The sequence below is a fragment of the Ctenocephalides felis genome, unplaced genomic scaffold (genome assembly GCF_003426905.1).
Source record: "Ctenocephalides felis isolate EL2017-DRISC unplaced genomic scaffold, ASM342690v1 CF-g0.4_SCAFFOLD_00845, whole genome shotgun sequence".
Lineage (NCBI taxonomy): Eukaryota > Metazoa > Arthropoda > Insecta > Siphonaptera > Pulicidae > Ctenocephalides > Ctenocephalides felis.
The window spans coordinates 26,473,820-26,492,104 of record NW_020536999.1 but is presented as its reverse complement, the minus strand read 5'-3'; the positions used below and the strand labels follow the sequence as shown (position 1 = coordinate 26,492,104).

The window sequence follows — 18,285 nt, the reverse complement described above, 5'->3', positions numbered from 1 at the left end:
TCACCAACAGATCTTATACTAAACCATTCAAAGTTTAACGATTTCTTTATCTTGCATGAACACTTAACGATATATGATTAAATATGCATGCTAATAGGCAGTTTTGCTTTATATATATATATATATATATATATATATATATATATATATATATATATATAATACGTGTTTATCATTGAAAGGTGCAAAATTTAAAAAATACACACCGTACATACTACCTGTGAAAGAATTCACTCAGTAGGTATAATCGAGATTAGCATTGCTTATATTATTTAGTTCTGCACGATATTAATTAATATATACAAATTTTTTAATTATTTTAACATACACTTTTAAACGATGTTTAAAATATATATATATTTGAAATATTTTTCAACAAAAAATGCAAAATGTAGAGACGGTGCTACAAATTATAACAATTGCATTTAAAAAATTGCCCTTCATATTTGGATTTCATCTAGATTTGCAATATATAAATATAACAATAATTTAAATATTCTTTTAATCCTAACTATATTTTTTTAATATATACAGGTTAGCAGATTATTTCATTACTATTGTTTCATTGCACCACTTTTAAGTATTTAAATATTTTTTTAACAAAATAACGCAAAATTTCAAAGAATTATGATCCCCATTATTATCAGAGTATAACAATTTTTAAATATAATTTTATTCTCAACTATTTTGCGTTTAGCAAGTAGATAATTGAATTTCTTTTAAACTATATAACAATTTTTAAATATTTAAATAATATAGAACAAAGTTCTATTGTAATGAATATTTATCTTTGTTATTTTCTATTTACTCTTTTCCAAGGCGGAATATTTTCATTGAAAGTTTCGAAGTAAACAGGGTAATAAAATTGGCAGATAGACATCGAAAGGGGCCCCCATAATCCTTAATGTCGAACATTAGCCGAGTTTTCGTTTATGTTCTTTAATAATAATAAAATGGGCTGTTATCAGCCTAAATTTAGGGGTAATGTTCAGTTTTGTACAGAAACCACGATGCTGTACAGAGAAATATGATTCATATTTAGTTCAGAATGTGTAATTTAAAAAATAACAACTATATTTGGTTAAATAAACATTATTGCATTAAAATATATTGTGTTATATTGTAATGTATTAATTTCATATTTTATAATTCATTAAATATTCCCATATAAATTCTGTAAATAATGTAATTATTTACAAAGACTTATTATATTATTTACCATCATCCGGATCAATGTTGAAAAAAAAGAAATATCTATAATACTGCGTATGTAACAATTGATGATATTTGGGATAAAATAATATTTAAAAATTTTGCGAATCTTAGAAAAGATAATATAATTACTTTGCGTTTATTTTAGATTTTATTAAAAAATTATCGATTACTTTTATAGGTTACCTAGTTACTACTGTAAAGCTATATGATACCAAACATATTTACAGATTATTTAATTATCAACAAACCTGCCAAAACTTATACGCATATTGCAAAATTATAGGAAGAACCATTGAAAATCTACAATAGATTTGATAAAAAAATGCTTGAACCATCCTTTTACCTGCACTGTCCTATATTGCCATACTATATACAGCACACCGGGTTAATTTGTGTCACTTCAACACAATATACGAGAGAAAAGCTCTTTTCAGTGTTTCCATTACAATTTTCCACGTGCCGAACGACAAAAAAGCTAAAAACAAATGAAAGCTCTTGTGATTGTGAAAAAGTTGGCATGTGCGAAATAAAAGCTCCATCGGACGACGGTAATGATGATGATGATGAACGACTGCGTTTTATATATTTTACATAACTTTTATACCATTCGAAATAGATGAATAATGTACAAAATTAAGTAACGCGTTCTATTTTTATCATGAAGATATGCATTTCATAACATTTAAATCCTTCTAATAATTTATTTAAAAAAAATGTCCATAATTAAATACTTTACAACATTGTTAATGCGATAACATCCTAAATATCATTTTTCCATTAATTCGTGGGTAATGTTTAAACTATTTATATACTATAAATAGTACATTTGCAACGGTATTTTAAAAGTAAATAATATGCAACATTGTCTATAGCCCATAGACTCTGGAATCTAGAACAACTCGATGTGCCCATCAAATTGTTAAATAATTAGTAAATATGAACTGAAAATAGCAGAATTTCTTGTATACTTAAAAATTAAAGGTTTTTTGTAAAAATATAATAAATAGACTGCAAATTCTTTTTGGGCTCATTCTTAATATAAAGAGTGTTGTGGTAATCTATATGCAAATTTATTATCAAGTTCAAAAGAAATTATATGAAGAAAGTTTGCGAAGAAAGAAAAGAAAAGCCCAAGGAAAATTCATCTAGATTATATTGTCCGAGTTTCGTATTTCAGAAAGTTATTATAGAAAAACACATACATACATACATACATACATACACACACATATATATATATATATATATATATATATATTATAGAATTTTATGATATGAGTGGAACGAATATTAATTGTTTAATATGAACAAAACAGCACTCAGATTTGTTTAACACAACTTTATTTTATGATTACAGACGTTTCGAGACTATGGTGTGTCTCATCTTCAGTGTAATTTCAAAAACAGTTACTTATATACTACACATTCTTTAATAACTTATTTAAATTTCATTTAATTTTTGATATACAAAAAACACCAACTATTCCTTGCAATGCTTGACACAGTACTAAAGAAACACATAACACTTACAGAAATATTCTAAACAAATTTGAAGTACTTATCTAGATGGAGACAGAATGGATATCATTATAATGTAAACAAAAGGAGTGCTATCGCATACAAAAAATCGATAAAAATGAAAAAACAAATTAATTTATTGAAAAGAATAAGATAAATGAAAAAATTTTTATAAATTATTAATGATGTTTATATAAGTGTCATGTAAAATATTTGTGTCGGTTCTTAGATTTATGCTATTGTTAGTCCGAACTATTAACATTGATTCTGCCATGCTCCGTTTAAATAAGTCTTTCTCATGGAATAAAATTTGGGGATTGTCAAAATCAAACTTATGGTTGTTGATATTAGTATGATCCACAAGTGTACTTTTAAATTTTTTGTTATCTATTTTTTCACATTGTAATTCATGTTGCCTGAGTCTCTTTTCTAAGTTCTGGCAGGTCTGGCCAATATAAGAGCAATTACAATCCAAACAATTTACTTTATAAACTATATCTTTCTTTTTTGTTAATGGAGTTTCATCTTTAATTTTGGAATATAAAAATTTTATATGTTGTTTTTTTAATTTTTAATTTTGGAATATAAAAATTTTATATGGTGTTTTTTGTATATCAAAAATTAAATGAAATTTAAATAAGTTATTAAAGAATGTGTAGTATATAAGTAACTGTTTTTGAAATTACACTGAAGATGAGACACACCATAGTCTCGAAACGTCTGTAATCATAAAATAAAGTTGTGTTAAACAAATCTGAGTGCTGTTTTGTTCATATTAAACAATTAATATATATATATATATATATATATATATATATATATATTAAATAAAATTATATAAAATTTGAAAACCTTAAGCAAATATCATTTATAATTTAATTATGAGAGAGAACCCTTCATTTTATTATTTTTATTATAGACGCTTAAAACAATAATAAATGAGTATTGCAACACTGTAGAACATACGGTACGTCTTGCAGTGCTCATTATAAACACGACACATCCTACAAAAGCAAACAATAAATCCAAAAAATTTCATTCCTTTTGACAGACCTGGGATAAAGTTTTTATTTATCTATTATTATTATTTTTCCGGATTTCCAGAATAAAATATTCAAAGTTATATCGGGAGACAGGAAACAATACGCGGATAATTCGGATACGGAACTTGTTTCATGTTTGACAATCGAGAAAAGAAAAGTTTGATGTCGAAATCCTCAGAAAATGACGAAGTCAACAGTGGAAATGTGACAGGTGAAATAATATATATATATATATATATATATATATATATATATATATCAGATATAATACATATTTGACATTTGACATATAAGAGAGAAACATCAGCGTATCTGGAAAAACAATATTTTCATAAAATTCTCTGATTCTTCCCGTCAACTTCGCACTGATTTTTATATATAAAAAGTTTTCATATATATAAATATATATATATAAAAGCAACGTCATAATATTAAATAAAAGATGTGTTATACAATTATTATAGAAAGAAGATGAAACTATTTATATCATGAATGAAAATAAGTACACCATATGTACTATAAATAGTATAGATTATGAAATTTTTCACCATTGTCTGTTATTATTCTTCAAAACGCGGAATCACACTATTTCCATACAATTATGTTAATTTCGCAACGTTACATAACCTCAATCTTTTTCGCATAAAATTATAAATAAATCCGCATAATTATTATAAAACCCGCTGCAAAGGAAAAGTTTTACTGAACTAAAATATGCAGAACTACTAAAACACCAAAATGTCAACGCGAATTGTTGATTTTGTGCAAATTTTATTGTCAAGCGAATAATTAATTCCGAAAACATGAAGATAAATGTTTTATTGCTTTTTTTCGCATAATATGATAATCTTTTGCATAAATAAATTTTATAATAACAAATACAAATTGCTGGCAAAATATTTCTTTGTTTACACTTTGATTTGATGAACGCTAATTGCTAATACATTTTAATTATTTATTTATGCGTGTATGTTTTGTTATAATTGTTGAAATATTTATAAAATTCTTAGCAGCCTTTTAGAATGTAGAGATCACACAAAGTGCACATAATATTGAAGTGTTTAAACTCATCATTAAAGTTAGGGTTGCGGGCCACAACTTGTGGCTGAAGTGGTCAATTTAAACCTAATACAACTCGAATATCTTTTTCAACCTGTCTCATCTAAATCCACTATTCCCACGCCGGCAATTATTTCAAAATCATAATCGCATTTTGTGAACAATGACTTGCCAATTGAGGATTCCGAAATAATCGAGTCGTGTTCACAATAAGAATAGAGATCTGGGTTCCATTATTTCGAAATCGATCGAACCTTGGTTCAATGGTTGTTTAGAGAAGAACAGATAAAGTGATGCCAAGGTTGCACCTGTGGTGTTTTATTCGAATTATTGACGCAATTGCTGTAATGAGAAACCGTAATTAAGAAAACGGTAATTATTTTTTAATGAGTGCAATAATATATATATATATATATATATATATATATATGTTTGTTTGTTTTTTATATATCAGTTTTTACTCAGTAAAAATTAAAGTAAACAAAAAAACTTTTTAGTTTATGTACTCGCAGAAACTACAAAGTTTTTTTTGTTGGATAGTTATAGACTCAAAATATCACGCATCGTGACTTAAGACAAATTGCTGTAACTTCCCGTATCGTAACAAAATATTCGAGGAATATTAAATGTTTTCAAATAGATTATTATAAATACTGTAACATTGTTTAATATTTTAGAAGATTTAAATAAACTGAATCCTGAAGTTAAAATTATTTATTAAAAGTATATAAGTGAGCTTTAGAACTTTAGCCAGGATTAAAATTAAAATCTGAATTATTTCCGATATACAAAAAAATTTTTTTAAAAAAATTGTAATAATTTTTTCCCCACAACAATTGCTTTGTCAACACAAGCAGAAAGTTTTTTGAATCATTCAAATCGAATGCTTAGTTCTTTCAAAAACTGCAGTTTTTTGTACATTTAGCTCTGTATCTCCCTAACTGCTCGACCTGCCTTTGCTAGAAACTAATCAGCACATCTCCCTATCAATAAGAATCGAATGTGAGCCATCCACATCGGTTAATCTGTACGCCCGAAAACATTGACGAACAAATGCGGATATACAAAATACACACACATTCATTTTTTATAATGCACAGAAATCTCTGAAACGTGAAGATATGTAAAAATTTATTTTCGATTTTCGGCCCGTTACTATAACCCATCCTACGGAAAGTTAATAATTTGCTAATGTTTTATAATTAATTTGTTTCTGAGCCATGTTAAAAACAAACATTCAGAACGTTTCGGATACCATTGCGTGTCATCATTGAAAAGTATATAAAGAGTAATATACAGCAAAGAGAATATATAGTAACATTAATATCTATATTTAAGGATTAATATTTATGTATCGTTTTATTTCAAAAGCAAAAGTGAATGCACTCGCACGCATACAATCATCTGCTGGCATCTAAACCAACGCGAATAGAATTCATAAGTCAAGGCTGCATCGAATATCAAATAACAAATTAACGATATATATATATATATATATATATATATATATATATAAATCATCGAGACATTTCCAAAGCGAAACCGGAAAAGTATCCACTTGTATAATTTATAGTACAATTCGATTTATAAATAAATTAAAAATATTAAATAGCCTTCAGAAATTTGATTTCTGGTGCTGGTTTAAATATCAATATAGTTTATGTTTCAATAATACAACTGCAGAATTTGGTTATCAAAGAATATCGAATTCATTATTTCAATTATGTTACCACATATACCCTTAATCACCCTTGGGTCTACCTTACGCAACGCTTCACCACCTTGTATTACAATACCCTACTTGTTCTATTACGTTTACGCTTTACGTACGCTTACGACTATCCCCTGCTGGGTATCAAACCTGGGGCCTCGAATTCAGCGGCGACGACCTATGACCCTAACCACTGAGTCACCACAGTCCTAGGATCGTCCGATCGTCATATAAATTTAGCCCTCGTAGCTTATTTTTACTGGTATTATATATAATTCGAAGTGATGCATCACTATACCACATGAATAAGTTAATGGCTTCTGAAGAAACTAAATTTGTATTTAAATGAAGAAGCAAAGTACTAAATAAATTCATGAATGAATGGATACCTATAAGTATTGAGAAATAAATAAATTAACTTATAAAAAAATAACTAAATATATAAATGAATCAAAAAATTATGAAAATCAACAACCTCGACGAGCACTGCTTTAGCACCTGCGACCTCTTCCTAAACCATCACTCGCAGGCGAGTGAGGGACAAGTGAGAATCATGTAACATTCTAATAAGATTCTCACAATCAGTACCGAACCATTCGCTGTCACCGGAAGACGCGCGGGAACATCTCCGAAACGTGTGATTAATTATTAACGAGTGATGCCATTTTACAAAATCCGGTAAATAAAAAAAAATTCGCGAAGAAAATCAGTGATAGAAGTATATGCATAAGCACAATAAAATGCGTACGTTACAATATGAGCAATCTTCAGTTCAAACACAACAGAGCTTAATCAAAAAATCAAGAAAATCAATTAATTTAAATCCAACTTAAGTTAATCCTAACCAACGTATAATAAAAATTAATACAGTTAGATTCTTTTAGCGTTTGGATTTATAATTTTGGTGTTCGAGAGCAGTTCATCTGATGTTAATAGTTCAAATTACATTCGATTTGTATTCTAATGGGTTCTAGTTAGGCCTCTGTCAACATAAATCGAATGATTTTTTGGAACCATCAATATCGTTTTAGACGTTGTTGATAGATCCTCACTTGTATTCATACATCTATGTAATAATAATGCTGTAATGTCCTATTAAAAGTGCGCAAACTTTATTTTAAAAAATAGTTATAAAAATCATTTTTTATCTTCAAGAATATCATAACGATTCCGGTAATATTAATATTAATGTTACGACCCCCGTTCTCACATATATCACAATTTTTCATCGTTCTGGATGCACCTGGCTTTAACAAAACCTAATATAATTAAATCATCATATCATCTATAAAAATAGTATATTTGTTGAACCATGAAAAACAGTTCAGTCGTTCATAACAAATCCAGAGATACAACAGAAACTTTGTTTTAAAGAAAGGTATATTTTTCAAGTTTGGCACAATGCTAGCGCAAATTATAATTATTTATTATATTTATTTTATAAATATAATTTTTTATCTAAATATCAGAAATATAAATCGAATGATTTTTTGGAACCATCAAAAACGTTTTAGAAATGTGAGGCCTTTTGTAAACAAACTAAAATTATTAACTTTTGCCGCGGTTTGCCAAGTTTCTAAAAATATTATTTATAATTTTTTTCATTTACTTATTTAGATACAAGCCGTAGTAAATAATATTACAGATTCTGATTGAAAAAATATAAAAGAATTTATACTATTCACAACGTAAACAAATAAATTGCTTAATTCTTTTAATATTTAAGTATTTATGATTTCAATGCATATATGTATATATATATATATATATATATATATATACATATATATGTAAGAAATTATATAACAGTGCTCATGTAACTATATGACCCACATAAATAAATAATGTAAAATTTATGTGAGAAAATGACTTATTAAGTATATATATATATATACTTATATATATATATATATACATATATATATATATATATCTTTGTCTTTTATACTTAATATTTGTAAATAATCGCTATGATTTATTTATTTTATATTAATTTCTATTTTTGAATAATATTTCATCTCTGTATTCGATTACAATCGAACAAAAGTGTTTTATTGCAATTGCAATTTTAATTTGTTTATTGCAAAACCGAATCATGCATAATAATAGATTTAACTTTTAGCTTTTCACGATTTTAACATTCTTAGCAAAATTATTCGCGATAAATGTTAGCACGATAGAAACAGATTTATATATATATATATATATATATATATATATATATATAAAGTTATCTATGGATATGTATATTAAACTAAAAAACAAATCAAACATGAAAAAATCGAAAAACTTTTTTAAAAATAAACCAGGTTTTGTACGACTAGAATATTTTAGAATATTTGTTTAGACCATAAAGTCTATGGACAAATCGGTACACAAACATACTACACACAAACTTTTTGCAACAATTTAGTAAAAACCAACTTCTCCTTCTGAAAAAAGATAAATGTATTGTATACGGTGGAGACGTCTTGTCGGAAAAGCTCGCAAAGCTTGAAAGCTCTACATGTCAAATAAAAATTTTGATTATGAATTTATACAAAAAGGAAAACGATGTGTAACAATTAATATAAATTAGAGTAAAATTATATATATATATATATATATATATATATAAATATATATGTACTACTTATAGCACACCTCTAATTTTGAAAAACACTAAACGAATTTGTAAGAAATATTAATAATCTAAAATAGTTACTAACTTCATACAATTCTAGAAGAACTCGGTGCTCTCTTAAATTATATAATCTAATATTTATATATTAAATTAAATATCAATCCAGTATACTCATAAAAAAACACGTTACAAAATATATTAATTCCAGAAATATAGTTTTAATTTTGTATATATATGACAATTTAGATAATGCAAGACCTCATCGAAAAAATACTAAATAAGTTTACTAATGAATTTCGTGCAAATACAACATTGTTTTTATTCATATTTTTAATAATTTTAAATAAAAGTTACCAAACTGTCAATACGGACTCGAGATACATCGACACCGAAAAGGTAATTTATAAATGTACGAAATATTTTATACTATAGTTAATGGTGTTTAGTAAAAAATATATTGTATTTTGTTAAAATGCTTCTAGATATTTAAAAAATATATTCTATATTTATGCACAAGACTTTTGCATAAACTATTTTTTTTGATCATATAAATAAATAGTAAATATGAAAAATACGTTGTTTATTTCAGAATACATTCGAATATGCATACTCAGTCGATCATCCATCATCAGGTAAAATAAACATTAAAATAGTACTAAATAAAAAATACCTAAGTTAGTAATGCAAACTATAGTTTAGTAGTTTAAATTTTGCATATTCAAACATTTAATTATTTATTTATTTTTATCATTATATAAATGTGTTTAGCGAATGAATCGGAGGAAGCATAGTTGCAAAATAATAATATGTTTGCACATATTTTAATGAAATTACTTTAAAATTTGCACAAAAAACGAATTTTATGTAAGAAATGGTTGGTTCGAATGATTAAAAATATGATAAATTGATTTTATTTGAAATTTTCATAAAATGACGCTTAATATATAAGGACATTATAGCTAAAGTTTGTATAATTTCAATAATTTCGAGAGTTTCAAAATAACTCTTCAAATTCGTATTTGAAAACTCGATGCATATGATGAAATTTCTGAATATTTTCTGAAAGATTTAATAAAAGTGATTTTTTTCATTTGAAATAAATTATATACAACATACACACACACACACACACATATATATATATATATATATATATATATATATAATTTATTCATTTAGATATATGAATTATTTTTAGGTGTCTTCATGCACACATGGGCAAGAGGAGAAAAAAATAATAACGACGATTTCGTTACAGGTATTTTGTTAATATTCAATTTTAAATAATTAATTAAATATCATATAATTAGACATATTAATTTTTAGGAGGATATTCGTTGATGGAACCCGGTGGAAATGTAAGTGGTACAATTTATAAGAAAAAATTAAAAAAATTGAACCTCGGTAAAAAAGTGAGGCGATTTCATCTTCGATGAGTCTGTAAAGACCGAGCTGATGAAGAATTTGCACGGTCGACAATATTTAAAAATTGGTTAAAAATTCGGAAGACTTTTTAAAATAAAGTGAATAGTTTCGAAAAAAATGTCTAGTTTTATCTTGTCTAAGGCTGTAACTTTATACTGGCGATTGTGAAATACATATATATATATATATATATACTAGCTAACCCGGCATGTGAGCTGAGTTAAACTCAATATATATTAATACAATTTATCCTTTTTCAGGTGAGATCCGTCCACTACGAAGTAGATGGCGAAAAAGGCTTCAAGGCAGTGGTTCTGTACAGACAACCAGGTATTTTAATTAATAATGAATTAATTAAGTATAATAATTAATAACCTTCATTTTCAGGATCTTATATGAGGCAAAACATCTACAACATTCCGGTGAAACCTCGGAAACCGATTCATCACAAAAGTCTCATTGCCAAATTAATACAATAATAAATAAAAAATACAATAAATATATAATTAAATATTTATAAATATAAATAGATAGTTTTATATAAATTATAAATTTGAAATAATTATTATTATTAATTTTGATATATATTTATTTTTTAATTAGAATATAGAAAATCTTCAAATATGAATATGTAATAATTAGCTTTCCAAAATAGAAATTGAAATTTCTCGATGTTTCAAATTAAAAATTTAAATATAATTTATATGTTATATATAGTAGTTGTGTATATAATTAAATCAAATATTGAATTATATATATATTATATCTATATATAAAATGAGATTTTTTAAAATTAATAGATAACATACAAAAACATATTTGATGTGAAAGACCATACTCAATTCGTGTGATAATAAAAAATCAAGATGTTTTTGAAAATCTGTTGCATCATGCAAAAACTAAGTAAAAAAATTCAAAAATGTTCTCAGAACGCACAATAAAAACATTACAAGCCTAAGAACTTTACTGTTACCACTTGTAAACATTATTCTGACGCTTTAGTTATTATATATCATTATATTTCAACAAAACAATTTAATTTTTACCAAAATGTGATTTTACAATCACTTCTAGCTTAAAACAAAATCACGTCAAATTAAAGATGACATAAAATTTCAATAACAAAAGAATTGTTTTATTTTTTTTTCATCAAAATTTCAAACAATTTCTTTTATATTTAATTTTTAAATAATGTTAGGTTTTTTTTGCATGTTACAAATACACTGAAGTATGTTCTCGATTTTTCCATGGCGTAAAATTCAATCTGAGAAACCATCTTTTTATGATTTGAAATTTATTTTTGCGATGAATTTGTTGGTGGCTTTGGTGATCACATGCGTGTATTTTTACAGGAGGCAAACTAGGAAGAGGTGACGTTTTATTAGATGTAACCTTTTAGAAGATACGAAATTGTAGTTTCATAAAACTAGAACTAGATAAAATTGCGTAAAAATGTATGTTTAAAACTTGAGCAAAAGCACAAACGTAACGTAATTCCCAACCAGATTTGACTCCATTTTTGCAAATTTATGAATTTAACTTATTATCGAGATATTGTTGCCATGTATGTCATATGTTAAAACTAGTGTGGATGTTAGTAACAAAAATAAAAAAGTAATTTTTAGTTGAATTGTTTTTTAGAAAAGCCGACAAGGTTACACAGTGCGGTAGTGGTTTTGTGGCCCAAAAGAACTCCTTGCACAGGATTCAAAAAAACGCTATAAAGAGGCCATCGAGGTGAGATTTTTATTAATTTAAATTAAACAAATTTTACCACTTACCTTTTCAGGCACGGCATAAGGCGGCGTCACACACGCAACAACCTGTCCGATGATTGGCTCCTGGGCATGATGCCCGACAATGATGTGTCCCGAGACATCTCTGGAGAACCAGGCCCCAGTTTCGAGGAGAACTCTCAGAACCCATTTGATGTCGCTGCTTCTGGGGATGACAGTTCCTTCCGACTGGATGAGCTGGATTCGATACCTTCCCCAAGGAGCGGACGCAGAAATCCGGTGGTGCCGAATTCAGCGGCGCTGGTAAGGACTACGCGAAGTGGCGCCGTCTACGGACGATATTGAGAAAAAGTTTAGTAAATTGAAAGATGGCAAGGTCAATTAATATTTTTTCACAAATTAATTGAAATTAAGGGATTTAATTACGTTAAATAATTAAAAGTTTCGTTTCTACGTACCTAACCATCAATGTTAATAAGTTTCTGAACAATTACATACTATATATACGTACTTGTTTAATGTATTTTATAAAGAAATTTATAAACATTTTATATAAACATATAGGATCAATTCCATCCAACCCATTTTTTATTAAATTTAATAATATATTTATTTACTCATTAATGTTTTGACACTTTTTATTAATTCAAACATTTCGCAATTATTTATTCTATTAAACAATTCATTTCGCATTCATTAATCATTCACGCATTTTCACAATAAAACAATATCCATTAGTATCTTTAGATATTCTTGGTACATTTACATCTATTGATAATTCGCACATTTACACGCAATTGCACTGTTTATTTATTAAATCTCATTTAAATATTTATTGATTTACCAACATACTAATTCATTGAAAAAATTTCATTTAATCATTTTCACTATTACTTATTTACTCATTTACATTTAATCACGCATACGCATTCAATTCATTTATTCTGTGTTTGCACCTTCATTTAAACCGTCTTTTGTTCAATTACACATTTATTTAATACAAATTTACTCTTTTACACGCTCATTATTTCACTTTCATTATATACATTTATGAACTTACTCATTTTTACATTGATTAAATCAATGTACATTTACTCATTCACAGAAATCATTATATATTTTTCAAATCCATATTTACACATTCATTGAAGCATATACTTATTCATTGTATTATTTAAAAAAATACAAATTCCCTTGTACATTTATTTACAAATTCTTCATGTCTTCAATTGCATAAACATTCACAACTTCTACTTCATTTTATGCTTACATATTTACATATCCCTTTTTTTTTAATTTTGAGATATTTATGTTTCAAACAATATATAAATTTTAATTTTAAAATTTAAAAAAAAATTCTCAATTTTTTTATAATAAACATGTTTCCAGACAAACCCCTCACAAAAAACTACAAGAATCAAAAGACGAGCAAATCGAAAATAGATTTGAACCAGTGCAAGCGTAATTCATAGCAAACATTGTGACTCGGAAAATTGCAGAAACAGATGAAAACTAATTTAGCAATTTTGTATAAATTAACAAATCATAATGTACCCGGGGACGTTTTTATTTGTTACACTAATATCTATGAAATTGTTATTAAATTGTTTTCAAGTTTTTGTGTTGTTTTATTGTTTTTATTTATATTATATATGTAACAAATACAATACACAACAATACATTTGTAACAAAATAATGTGAACTCGAGGAGTATCCGTGTCTGAATTGGTTGTGTATCAATCCAATATAGTTCTTTAGTCTTGTAAAGACCTACAATAGTATTTATCATATATATATATATATATATATATATATATATATATATATATATATGTATATGTCAATTCCAACTTACATAAGGTACACCAGTATGTCCACTAGGCTTCATCCGATAGAATCCATGAAACACTCCAACCAGATTCTCCTGTGAACCTCTTCCACAAACCAAGAGAGCCCCTTCATCATAATCGAGTGGAGAATCTGATTTTAAAGATTGTTCATCGTCATCATCATCATGATCATCATGATCATCATCATCATCATCATAATCATCATGATGGTCATTCTCTTCATCTTCATGTTTTGCTTCAGACATAATTGTGACACAAATGTGTAAATCATCATCCAAGTCGAGTAACTTATTTGGTTGTAAAACCATGCAACGTTTCAGAGGCAAAAGATTGACTCGAGTATGATGCAGATTCCTGAAATAGGTTATAAAATTATTTAAAATTATAAAGGTCTCTTCAGAGCATTATACATTCTATCAGAATCTAAGTGACTTAAATTTCAACTGACAATATTTGTCCGTAAGTGCATCAGAAATTTATATTTTTGCAATGTATAAGTGGAAAAACATTAGATTGAGAATAGAAAGACATACAAATTTATAGCTAAGGCTCTGTTCAATTTTGAAACTATTAATATAAATCTAACTAAAAAAATTAATTAAACATATAACAAAATAATTATTTTAAATAGATCCTATTCAAACTTCGCATGTTAGAACAAAAATGGTTTTATTCTCGATTTGACGTCTATTTTGTATGCCAAGTACGAGGTCTGTTCAAAAAGTTTTCGTAATTTTCGTTTTTTCAAAAAAATATTTATTTATTCGTCTACATTAATGTGGTCCCCTTCAAAGTAGTCCCCCCCAGATATAATACACTTATGCCAGCGTTTTTTCCAATTTTCGAAGCACCCTTGATATTCACTTTTTGATATGTCCTTGAGCACTCTCGGCGATTTTCTTCAATCGAGGAAAACCGCCGTCCTTTCATGGGTCTCTTCAACTTTGGGAATAGGAAAAAGTCACACGGAGCCATATCTGGTGAATTTTTGCACTTTGCAACACTTTATTTCATTTTTTACGCAAAATTTAATACAAATTCTTTGACTTTTTCAATTCTTCCATTGTAAAAATCGCCGATCTCAGAAAAACACGTCGAACCTTAGCGACTACCACAGACAAAGTAAACAGTGAATATAGCTGAAAATTTCATCATACTTTAGGGGCATGTATACCAACACAATAAAAAAAAAATTTTGACAATCAGACACTCCAGACCCGCGAAATTTAATTATTAGTAATTCCGGGTACTTTTTGAACAGACCATGTATACCGAGTTGATCTAGAATATTTTGTACAAGAAATGTAAATTGTTCTACTTTCAGTTTAGTTCATCTCGTATCTCTTTTATAATAAACATATAGTGTTTAAGTGCAATTTTACGGTATACAAAGTTGTAAATTATTTACTTCTATACACATTTGTCAAATACTGCAATTATATTGAACAAATAGTTTAAAAGTTACAAGCTATATAATAAATAAATGCACCAATAAGTTGTATAGTAGTGTATCACTTTGGATTTTAAATTATGTTCTCATCTATTCTAAAGTTGACGTTATAATTTATAGTATTAGATAATGTTGCAAATTATATAATCATGAATTAATTATCCAAATGCTTTTATCAATCGCAATGTGGTAGCCTTATAAACAATTAAGTTGATAATGATATGCGCAGTGAGCTAAGAAACTAATTTTAAAGTATACCGAGATGATCAATGTAGTATATAATTTAAATTTCTCCCACTTTTTCTATAACAACATTCAAATTCATCAATTTGTTGAAAAGTTATTGATGATAATTCTATGAATATGTGCATTTTAGAATTAAATAAAAATTAGTGCTAAGCATATTTCAAATTTCCCTAAGGTCCATTACCATTCATGTTTGCCTGTAGGGACCCAACTTAGGGTCGAACATTCCAAATTTTGTTCAAGTAAAGATCCAGTTCCGTCACAAACCGGATTTGAAAGTGTCGCAGGCCTCATTTGTTCGTCGACTTCTATCGGAGTCTTCAACATCAGCAAAGCCAGCATATGGTCCCCGAGGATGATCAAGGAATCATTTGTTTTATACACAGATTCTATCTCGAAGGTCTTGTAAGCTTTTATATTTTCCTAAGAAACGGAAATTATGTTTACAAAATCTATAAGTTTTAAAATAATAGAGTTTGAAGTAATCTATGACACAATTTTAAAAAATTAAATTAATTACAATGTTATCTAATATTAAAATCCTAAAGCAAATTGTTACACTGCTAATTTGTCATTGAAAATAGATAAGATAGACTATTAGTACAGCTGGTTAATTTTGCTTACAGTATAATAGGACTCTCCTGCTCCGATTCGTAAATTATTAAAATTTATCAGTTCATCCGAATAAACATCAGGCGCAGATTTATTCACCATACAAGATAATGAAGTTGCGACGACGGAAGTTGTTAAGATGACTCCTCCGCAAACAAAGTGACCATCTGTAAATAAAAACGGAATTGAGCTATATCTTTTGTAACTTTTAAATGATGCGTCCAAAATATGGAAAATATTTGACAAGCTCGTGCAAAATTAATTATAGTGTAAGATTGTGTACACGGAATACTCTAAAATCACTTTTGAACATACAATCAGTCAGACAGCTAATCGCCCCCTATTTCTATGAAACAAATTTATGTTTATTCATAAATCTAACTACTAAACGATTGAATTAATGTGAATTATGCGTTTGTAAAGAATTTAATACTGTATAGGATTTTCTTGAGATTATAAAGCCGTTTATTAATTCTGCAAACTCACAATTGCAAATGAAAATAGGAATGCTACTCGAATTCTGAGGAGGCTCGCGAATTCTTCATGCATTTTGTTATTTTATGTTATTTGATTTATTTTGTGTTATTTTATGTTATTTGTACAAAATTAAAGAATTTACACAATTGTATATCACAATAGTTCTACTGAAAATCGGGACATTTTTAAAATTGCTTCCAAAACAAAAAAAACTTATCATAATGCATTATTATTTGTATCATAATGCATCATTATTTGTATTAAATCATCATCAGTACTTTTGAACTATTTAATTTGGAGATATTGAATGATCTGCAATAGTGTCTAACATTACAAAACCTTAAGACAACTTTATATACTCTAAAATATCGTTATTCAAAATGCCAGGGTGACCTTCAAATATTCAATACCACGTTTAATTATTATCCAATGTGTGGTTAGTCTAATTGAAATATAATATAATAAATAAATTTTTTAAAAGTCAAATCATCCGCAAAGATTTTCTAATATCTTTCTCTTAAAATATAGCCCTAATATAAGGCAACTGGATATACCTTAAAATTGCGTCAAAAATGAAAAAAGAACATTGAAGTCGTTTAAGTTTTGAGTTATTATAAATCTTAAATAAACAAGACATACTTGTAAAACGTTAATACATTAATTAATTTTCGAATAATCTAACAGCAAAGACTCTACAAAACCCCAGAGCACCTTAAAATGACAACACAATCACATTTAGCTTTCGCGAAGACAAATTTTCCTGTTTTATTAATATGAATGTTTTTAGAATTTGAATTAATTTACTACATTTTCAAGTGTCACAATATGCAACGAGAATCCTTCTTAATTAAAAAAAATGCAATCAAAATATAGAGGTAAAATATAGGTTAAGTTAGGTCAATAAATTCATTTCATAACGTACCTCGTTATATTCAAAATTAAAGTAGCATCTTGAACTAAAACTATAATATCACACGTGTTTCAATAAATTATTTGAATTATTCAGACTTATAATTAGTACAAACGAATAAAATTGAAAACTCCGAAACTTATTTGTTGACACCATTTTTTTTTTGCAAAACTCATTGTATATTATTCTAGGTTGCAAAACGGTTGTACCAACCATTATGCTTATTTATCAATGGGACCAACATTTCAAATAGATAAACAAAAATTAGTTAATATATTATTTTCAAAAAATAATTCTGAATTTGAATAAATGGCTAAAGGTTATAATTTATTTATTTATTTATAATATTTAATATCAGAAGTTTTAATATATGTGCTAAACTATGCGTACAGTCATTTTTTGTACAGTTG

The 18,285-nt window shown here is 26.9% G+C and overlaps 2 protein-coding genes across 2 annotated transcripts; one reads left to right on the top strand and one right to left on the bottom strand.

Moving 5' to 3' along the window:
* Positions 1 to 7,247: 7,247 nt before the first annotated feature.
* Positions 7,248 to 11,073, top strand: LOC113381168 (cuticle protein 7-like). The gene is made up of 7 exons (XM_026620145.1): positions 7,248 to 7,290; positions 9,416 to 9,565; positions 9,759 to 9,801; positions 10,368 to 10,427; positions 10,496 to 10,527; positions 10,855 to 10,924; positions 10,982 to 11,073. The coding sequence occupies exons 2-7, from the start codon at positions 9,419 to 9,421 to the stop codon at positions 11,071 to 11,073; spliced, it is 444 nt and encodes a 147-aa protein (XP_026475930.1). The 5' UTR covers positions 7,248 to 7,290; positions 9,416 to 9,418.
* A 1,083-nt stretch (positions 11,074 to 12,156) lies between these two features.
* Positions 12,157 to 18,026, bottom strand: LOC113363859. The gene is made up of 6 exons (XM_026606344.1): positions 17,888 to 18,026; positions 16,501 to 16,655; positions 16,061 to 16,299; positions 14,186 to 14,534; positions 12,376 to 12,659; positions 12,157 to 12,312 (listed from the first exon to the last, which is right to left on the bottom strand). The coding sequence occupies exons 2-5, from the start codon at positions 16,588 to 16,590 to the stop codon at positions 12,510 to 12,512; spliced, it is 828 nt and encodes a 275-aa protein (XP_026462129.1). The 5' UTR covers positions 16,591 to 16,655; positions 17,888 to 18,026; the 3' UTR covers positions 12,157 to 12,312; positions 12,376 to 12,509.
* Between the last annotated feature and the right edge of the window lie 259 nt (positions 18,027 to 18,285).

Coding starts and splice junctions, on each gene's coding strand:
- LOC113381168 (XM_026620145.1), top strand. CDS start 9,419: ATGCAAGACCTCATCGAAAAAATACTAAATAAGTTTACTAATGAATTT. Junction 9,802..10,367: donor AGTCGATCATCCATCATCAG/GTAAAATAAACA, acceptor AATTATTTTTAG/GTGTCTTCATGCACACATGG. Junction 10,528..10,854: donor TGATGGAACCCGGTGGAAAT/GTAAGTGGTACA, acceptor ATCCTTTTTCAG/GTGAGATCCGTCCACTACGA.
- LOC113363859 (XM_026606344.1), bottom strand. CDS start 16,590: ATGGTGAATAAATCTGCGCCTGATGTTTATTCGGATGAACTGATAAAT. Junction 14,535..16,060: donor CCTACAGGCAAACATGAATG/GTAATGGACCTT, acceptor AACCTATTTCAG/GAATCTGCATCATACTCGAG. Junction 12,660..14,185: donor GACATACTGGTGTACCTTAT/GTAAGTTGGAAT, acceptor TATCGTCCGTAG/ACGGCGCCACTTCGCGTAGT.